This window comes from Medicago truncatula, chromosome 4 (genome assembly GCF_003473485.1).
Source record: "Medicago truncatula cultivar Jemalong A17 chromosome 4, MtrunA17r5.0-ANR, whole genome shotgun sequence".
Taxonomy (NCBI): Eukaryota; Viridiplantae; Streptophyta; class Magnoliopsida; order Fabales; family Fabaceae; genus Medicago; species Medicago truncatula.
This window is the reverse complement of record NC_053045.1, coordinates 24,788,327-24,797,528: the sequence shown is the minus strand read 5'-3', so window position 1 is coordinate 24,797,528 and position 9,202 is coordinate 24,788,327. Positions and strand designations below refer to the sequence as shown.

General features: G+C 29.8%; 1 protein-coding gene across 1 annotated transcript; it reads right to left on the bottom strand.

The window, feature by feature from the left end:
- Nucleotides 1–408: 408 nt before the first annotated feature.
- Nucleotides 409–777, bottom strand: LOC25492115 (uncharacterized). Its single transcript, XM_013600174.2, has one exon. It carries the CDS (start codon nt 775–777, stop codon nt 409–411), a length of 369 nt encoding a protein of 122 aa, XP_013455628.2.
- Nucleotides 778–9,202: the final 8,425 nt, after the last annotated feature.

The window sequence follows — 9,202 nt, the reverse complement described above, 5'->3', positions numbered from 1 at the left end:
GAACAAAACCAAGTAATTGAACTAAAATAATTAATGGGCTTCACAAAAGACGAATCGTTCAGGAGAACCTATTCGATTTTTGGTTAGAACAACTTTTGACCTGGTTTTAGTTATCTATCTTCCGACCGAACTCCACATTACTAGGGTCTATTTTTCCCGAGAATTGGAGCGTTAACAGAAAATAAAATACAAAGAACATAGCAAGTATCAATAATACAATGAACTGCAGAGGCCATACGTATCGAATTAAAATATTAACTGATGTAAAGTATTTTATTACTAATAGTCTTAACATTAAAGGTAAAAAAAAAAAAAAACATTAAAGGTATACAAGGTAATAATTCTTGTTCTTATAAGGAACATGCATACACATTTATTTAAATTACAATGGCAATTAAAAACCAACAATCACACCTTGATTTTGGTTATGCAGTAAGAATCAGTACCCAAGGAAGTTATGTTAAAAAAGATATCACAACTAATATTAACCATGGCCTTCACCTTAAAAACCTTACTCATATGCACTTTCCCATGAAATATTGCCTTTGCTGTGAAATTAAAAGATCCATCTGCAACATCCACCAAAAACTTATCATTAGATATCAACTCTACACTCATAAGACCTGCAGTAGCACTCACATTTGTTGTTCTATGACCAGGGAGTTTTTTTGGTCCTATAGGAGCTATGGCTACTAGAGTGTCTTGATAATTAAGATAACCAGTGGTATTTTTGGTCTTGTAAGTTCCATAATTTGGGTTGAATATTGTGACTACCATGTGTAAAGGTACACTTGTTACATTAGGTTGGAGAAATTGAAGGTTTTCAAGTCCAATTGGGTAGACATGTACATCTGGGTTCTTGGGTTTAAAGATTGTGAAAACTAAGGATAAAATCACGGTGGCAACAATGATCAAGAAAATTATTGACACTAACAAACATATTTTGAGCCCTCTTTTGGTCATGGTACTTGGTTCTTTGGGGTAACCTATGTAATGAACCAAAGGTTGCTTTTTGGAAAGTCAATGAAGGACAACAAAATCTATTCAAAGAAAAATATGAAGGACAAGAAAAGAAGATTTGTGATTCTATATTAGATTCTATTAAGTTGTAATTTGTCATGACAATGATATTGCTAAGTATATAATGTGATTTAGATGGTTTTGATAACTAAACTTTGGGGGTTAGTTGGCAAAAATCATAATCAGAAAGTTGGATGTAGCCTAAAACTTCGGTCACTTGATTTGTAGTTAAGAGACAACAATTGTAACATGCTCTCAAGGAAAAAATTAAAACATATTAATTAAGGGTTAATTAAATTTTTGGTCCCTATAAATATCTGCAGTTTTGTTTTTAGTCCCTATAAAAATAAATCACACTTTTTAGTCCCTACAAAATTTTCCGTTAGTGTTTTTAGTCCCTGTTAAATTAAAATTTGTTTAATTATGCTTAAAATATTAAATTTTTTAATGATTTTTTACATACTTGTTTAAAACATTATAAAAGGTTCCACCACCATAAATTTGCTCAAAATTTTATTTTTAGGTCCAAATTTTTGTTAGTTTTATCTTGAATTTTTGGTGTTTTAAAAAAATTATATTTAATTCATTACATGTTAAAAAATTCTGTTTTTTTATAAAAGAGATTATTATAATGTTCTTAACATGTCTGTTAAAAATCATTTAAAAATATAAAAGTTTAAGTATAATTAAACAAATTTCAATTTAACAGGGACCAACACATACTTTTAGTCCTTGTAAAATTAAAATTTGCTTAATTGTGCTTAAACTTTTAAATTTGTAACATATATTTTTCACATACTTACTTAGAATATTATACAAAGTTCCTCCGCAAAAAATTAACTTAAAATTTTATTATTAGGTCCAAATTTCCATTAATATAATCTTGAAAATTTGGCTTTTAGGAAAATTCATATTTAATTCATTACATGTTAAAAAATTAAAAATTTTTACAAAAGAGTGTCTTACTATGTTATGAACATGTATGTAAAAAATCTTTCAAAAATTTAGAAGTTTAAGCATAATTAAACAAATTTTAATTTAACAGGGACTAAAAACACTAACAGAAAATTTTGTAGGGACTAAAAATAAAACTGTAGATATTTATAGGGACCAAAAACTTAATTAACCCATTAATTAATGTTGTATATTTCATTTTAGGGTGATAAGAATTGATTTTGAATCCTTAAAAAAAAAAAGGATTTTGAATGAATTCATTCTATAAAATTGAATCTAACTAAAAAAGAATAGAAAAATAAAATTATTGGTGATTGGATACATTCATATAAAAATTAATTGAGGATAGATTTATATGTAAAAATCAATTCTAAAATTAAAATCTATAAATTATTGCTTCAAAGTATAATAAATTCTAGAGCCAACATCAATTATACTTTTTTTTTTTTTTGAAGGAAACATCAATTATATTTAAAAACAACCAAACATATTCAAATGAATTTACGTGTCTTATTAGTAGATGTTATTGATACTCAAGACTTTTTTTTCAATAAAAGAAAGAATAGAAAACTCCTTACGTCCCTTGTGTATTTTATCTGCAATTTGCATACTGTGTTACACATACTAATTTTAAATGTAAAATAATGTAAATATATAAACCAATGGATATTATTAATGATCAAAACATCTATACAACACGAGTAAAATAAACGAGACAAAAATATGGATAACGCTTCCTTTAAAAGTCAGGATTTTCACCTTGAGACTTAACACAACTTACACTAAAGTTGGATATACAAGAGAAATGATGGAGACAATCACCGATAATCTTTCCAAGATCGGAAAAATCGTGCTTAAAATGAGAAATACCGGGGCAAAACTTGGAAATAGACTTCCAATACCCCGGCTCCAACACCCATTAAAGAAAGGGAATTTTTATACCAATCATTCACTCTTCTCGCAAACCCTATTTAAAATTGAGGGTTTTTTAATGTGTTTTATCGTGTTTTGGAGGGTGTTTAACGTTTTCATGTTACAAAATTCGTAGGACTTGTGAGAACCAAGTATGGTAGGAAAACTTCAAAAACCCCATAATGTATACTTTAGAAGCAAAGTCAGCCTAAGCCCTTGCTTTAGGTTTCTGAAAAAAAAAAAAAAAAAAAAAAACATATTTTCTTAAAGTCCATCAGGCCTTCAAATATTTAGACTAATATTTTTTCCACCCTAGTTGTTTCTTGCGTGTACTAAGTTTTTTTTTACCAAATTACCCTTTGTTCAAATTCTAGAAGTCGAACGATATTTCAGCTTATGGAATCCGAACAGTGTGAAAACTATGCAACCATAATGATGCTTCACTAGAGCTTCTGAAAAACCATTCGGACTATAGAACCGAAAGTTTTACAATAGTTTGGAATATATAATCTGAATTGTTAGTTATAGGCCCACATCTCTGTTATGGAAACCTACCTTGTAAATAGCGGGAAACGTTTAAGATTATAAAACCTGAAACCTCCTTATATATAGGGTTTGCCTATAACCAGACATAAGTTCACCATCTTTATCACCAAACACTCTCTACACCTCCAAGAACACACCATTTTGGGCAAAAATGTGATTTGGAGCAGCAATCTGATCATTAAGGGGCGTCAACAACATCAAGGGGAGTAGCAATCTGCAAATGTAATGTTGTTATAAAATGTTGGGCATTTGAGTATTAGCCTCATTGTTGCTAAGCAAATACTCATGTATGATGTTGGATTCGATGTTCCAATATCTTGGCACAGTTCAGTGTGCCCTGTTTGTGTGGCTTGGTTTTCACGCGCTTTATCTTATTAAGGAAACCACGCCATATTTCTTGTTCACCAAGTATCGTATTTTTGTCTAGAATCATCTGGAAGATTTGTTCCTAAAGTATAGACAATATTTTGGGATTTCTTGGTGGTGTTTTTGGCAGTTCCTAAAGATGTTCCCACTTTATAGGATTTTCTATTTTTGTTATTTTTGTGTGAGATCACTGAATATTTTATTCACGTGACGTGTGGTCCAAAAGACATGTGTTTCTAGAAGAAAGATATTTTTTCAGATGGATATTTTTATTTGTGAAATATATTTTTCAAAAGAGATTTTGGAAGATATATTTCTGAAGAATATTAATTTTGTTTCAATATATTTCTGAAAAGAATATTTGATACAAGTATATGTTTTGCCTAAAGGAAGATTTAATTGTGCAAATATATTTCTGAAGAATTATTTGTTTCAACATATTTCTGAGAAGAATATTTTATTCAAATATATGATGCTGCTAAATGGCAATATAAGGAAGACTCATACCCTAGTTTTATTCACCAATTCAATGTTATTGATTTAAGTCTTTTAGGGTTTTATTGTTAAGCCTTATGATTTATTTTGTGAGCCTCTCTTTGTATCATATTGATGCACTGAGCAAGAATTGTAGTTGAGTTGTGTAACGCCCTATTTTATTATTTATTTATTTTATTGAGTTTAGATGTCTTTTTATAATTTAGTCGATTTATTTTGATGAGTGATATTTTGTCATGTTATATGTTGGTATTTATCTATACCTATCTATAAAGGCAATACTTTTCTTTTGGTGTAGCCTACTTTCTTACCAGTTTTACCCCTCATATTTTGCAAATATTCAAAAAAACCTAAACGGTTGGAAATGGAAGTCGGTTACCATATTACAAAAGTCAAAATGAAACCGCTCCTTCAATTCAAACCCCCACGATAAATGTATAGAATCTGTCCACCATAATTCTATTGAAGTTTCAACTATCTAATCAAAAGTTATTGCAGATGTGCGGTGTTTTTGCGGATGAATATTGTGCAAGCAACGAAATTGTTGCATGCAATTCAATGAAGAATAGTAAGTACTTTATTATAACTTTTCCGAAAGAACAAATTATTTTTGTCTGACTCTAACTTGCATCGAATTAAATTGATTTGTTTGTTCCATAATCAAGTTTTCTTAGTATATTGGAAATTTGGAACTTGGATTCTTCAAAGAGAGATTGGGAAGATGTATACGGATTGAGAGACCCTCCATATTCAGAATTTTGATTTCAATTCAAGTTTTTGAAGTCTTCTCTTCCTCTTACGTTAACAAAAATCATAAGTAACTTCTCTCATATCATCTTTTACTCCTATTCTTTTCCAATAAAAAAATACCATTCGATCATCTAAAAAAATCTATAACATATAAGAAAAGTTTTGTTTCGAAAATTCCCTCAACAATTATTATCGGTTAACAACACACAATCTCCATCCTTTTGTGTAATTGTAATTAAACAAGTGGTTTCTAAAACTGTGATCTCATTGGCTTTCCCCACTCACAATTAAACTCATTGCCAAAACGCTTCATCCTCTCCCACTATATAGACAATTAAAATGCATACAATTATAGCAACTAGCAAAGTACATGTGTGTGTGAGAGGGAGGGGGGGGGGGCAATATTGTGAAAAAGGGGCAACGAGAAGCACGTCTAATTAAGTTTTTTTTGTAGAATTTAAGGATTTTTCAATTTCATTTCTTTTGTTGAATTCACATTCTTGGATGGAGTAAATTGAATCACCAACCTTCTATTAATTAAAGGATTAAACAGGACCACCATCTGGAATAAAATTTTTAGCAAGTCCTTTATTAAGAGTTTATAGTTGGATTTACATCTTAAATTGGACAAAATTCATGTTACATGATTTCTATCTTGCCATTTTGTGTAATGGTCCGCCAAACTTTGACAAAATTTTAAGCGAGAGTTTATAGTCGGATACTTGAATTTACATCTTAAATTGCAAATTCTGTTTTTTATTTGATTACCTTTTTGTATGTTTTATATATCACTGCAACTTATTCGCAGCAAAAGTAGAGCATGGAGATGTGAAATTTTATACTTATTCTTAAGTCAATAACAACCGTGAAGGTATTGAAATTATTTATCAACTCAATATTAATTTGTTAGATAAAAAAATCAATATATCAAAGAATTTCACAAATCATTATTCTTGACCAATAATGATAGTGTTCTTTACAAGTACGGAAGAAGGTAATCAATGGATAACAAAGACTCAGTTGGGAAAGACAAAATGAAAGTCAATAGTAAAGGGAAAACGATGTGTTGTTGACATTTTTAGAAAAGATGAGGCATGTGATACGTTGTGGTTACATGATCGGGAACATACAAAGAGTTTACACTCTAAAGCACAGAAAGGAAGCAAAGCAACCAAAAAAAAACTAGCGGTAAGAGGTGTTTTCTACTGCACTAATTTTTCAATAATTATATCTGATTTTTGTTTAAAAACCTGTCAATTGCTACTTTGAGCTATTCTATCTTGATGGCTTCTCATACTTATATTTGCTATCTTTTGTCAATATCAACACACAACAAAATGTGTAAGTGTCTCACCTAAACTATAATAATATGAACAATTACTTTTTCATCATTACTCTTATAATTGTTCTTGCTTTTTAAGGTTTAATGCTACCACTTTTTGTTTCAATCATTTTTATTTTACAAATACTTTAATACTTTAATTCTAAAAGTAAATGTATATTGTGTCCAATTGCAACAATAATAGTCATGTATCTACCCAAAAATGTAAATTTACTTGGGTGTAAAGATTAACATATCATTTGTACATTCCAAATCAAATAGAGGGACAATGTGTTTATCCTCTTAATGTGGTGTCTTTGTTTTAATTTAAGTGCATGTAGTGGGAAAACAAGAACAAGCATAAATTAAAGCAAATGAAGTAGCCTATAAAAAAGAAGAAATGAAGTAAAGTACGAGGAGGAGGACAAACCCCTTCAAGAGTCTGAATGGTTCCAATCTTTTTTAAGCTTATTGGTTGTTAATTTTATTTTCAATCAAATTGTATTTCGTTCATGTCTAAGAGTATGATCACAATTCTAAGCAGTGATTGATGTAATCTATACCTATTAATAAAGCCACTAGACATGAATCAATGAGGGAAGTAGTAGTATAAGCAAGCTTGAAAAAGAAGGCACTAGATAGATCAAAGTACCAAGAGAAGGTGCAAGCAATATGGAAACAAAGCCACGTAGTAGGATGAAAAGACCAAGTAGTGCGGGGATGATTATATACATTCTCAAGTATTATGACACACAATTTGGAATAGTCCCAAAATAATAGTCCCTTCATGGTCTGTTTGGTGGTGTTGTATTATGACACTACATCCTTTTATTTTAACTTTCAATTTGTAAAATCTATATTCTTCAAGAAAGTCTTTCAAATATCATTCATGTATCTTTATTAACTAAAAGGAATGTGTTGAAATAAAAGATGGCTAAAAATTAAGTAAAAATATTCTATATATAAATGGTTGTTTTAATGTTATTTTCTTCTATTTCAAATCAGAAAAATCACATAAACATACGCACAATCGCAAGTACACATCATTTCACTTTAGAGAGAGAAAAAATAAGGAAAGAAGACCAAGAGAGAAAATCAAGAGAAAAGGTAGACAGACATCATGGAAGGAAGGAGAAGGAAAAGGAGAGAGTGATTCCAAGGAGAGGCTCTAATTTGAGTAATCTGTTGGACTCCCAAATTAATTTATTTGAATGCCGTATAAAGATGTGTAGTACCAACAAAAATGTAGGGATCGAAAAGTGCCCTTGATGACCAAAAACACTTTTTTGTTGCGGAATATTATTTGAAGCATGATTTTTCTCTATTTTGTATTTGTTTATTATCTATGAATATGGTTTCTATTAAAATACTATTGTGCTAAACTTATACACTTTTGTTTTGGTGGTGTCCGAGGTTCATTCGAACCTCGGACCTTGCATATATTCTGCATTTGTCCTTATCAACTGAACTAAGCTCACGGAAACGTGCATCTTAATTTATTTATTTTAATTTCAACAGTTTTTTATATAAAATATATGTGATGGAATAAATATAAAAAAAATAGCTCCAACAAAACAATGTATAATTCCACTATTGAGGGTCCTATATGGAGCAAGGAATATTTATTTCTAACTCGATTACTCATATTCCTCTATTTCCTTTTTCATCAAAGAAGGCTCATAAAATCTAATACTCTTTTAGTGTTGATTAATCAGATACAATAGTGAATTACTATAACATATTGAAAGTGAACATGTATGTATCATCTTATCATTTTTATCCAGAAAAATTAAACCAACATTAATGTTGAAAAACATATTGTTTGTGAGTTACATGCGTTAGCGCAGTAGAAAGAGCGGACAGACGGGTATGGAAGTGTCCGTCCGGACGCTAGTTTGTATAATATATATGTTATCTGGTGTAGAAATATATATGTTATAGAAATATATTTGTTATAGAGATATATTTGTTATTTGTTATAGAAATATTTTATATTATATATATATATATATATATATATATATATATATATATATATATATATATTAGAATAAAATATTGAGACTTTGGGGGCAGATTTGAAAATAAGTAGGTTAAGGATTTATATAAAAGGGGAGAGTTAGAATTAGAAAATAAGGATTACATGAAACCTGTTTTTGGAGAAAAAGGGAGAAACCAAGAAAAGAGAAGAGTCAGAGAAGAGAAAGCAGTAGAACCTTGCGATCAATCAATCTAAGGTAAGGGTGGGACTAACTTTCTCTAATTCTAAGTTGTATGATTCTGAAACTGGATTTAACAGGTGGTAGGTTGTAGTTTTGGAAATTTGGGAATTATGTTTAGAAGTTGTAATTGGTTGTTTTGATTGTAGAATTGATTGTTGAAATTAAGATGTTAATGAAGTTAGGGTTGTGAAAAGAAGTTAGAGTTTTAAAAAGAAGTTAGGGTTTTGAATTGCAATTTGATTGTTGAAAGAGTAGGTAACCTGATGAATTAATGTAATAATTGGTGTTCAGGTTGTAGAATAATCATATGTTAAGTTTCCTATCAAATTTGGGATTTGGGTTGATGAAATTTGGGTTTTTTTTTGGGTGAAAAATGTGCAGAAATTGTAACAGTAGGGGAAAAACTCGCTAGAAGTTCGCTATTGGCGAAACCCTCTATAACAATTTCGCTATTAGTTAACTTTTTACCATTAGCGAAATTGCACAGTGATAGTGTAACGCTCATATTTCTATTAAGCAATTAAACATGCGAATAATACATTTATTCAAGAAATAGAGATTACGTCTTAATCAAAATTCAAAAAAAATGATAGACATGTATGTAAACCTCAACAGT

Excerpts from the sequence above, each read along its gene's own strand:
- LOC25492115 (XM_013600174.2), bottom strand. The coding sequence starts at position 777 with ATGGTAGTCACAATATTCAACCCAAATTATGGAACTTACAAGACCAAA.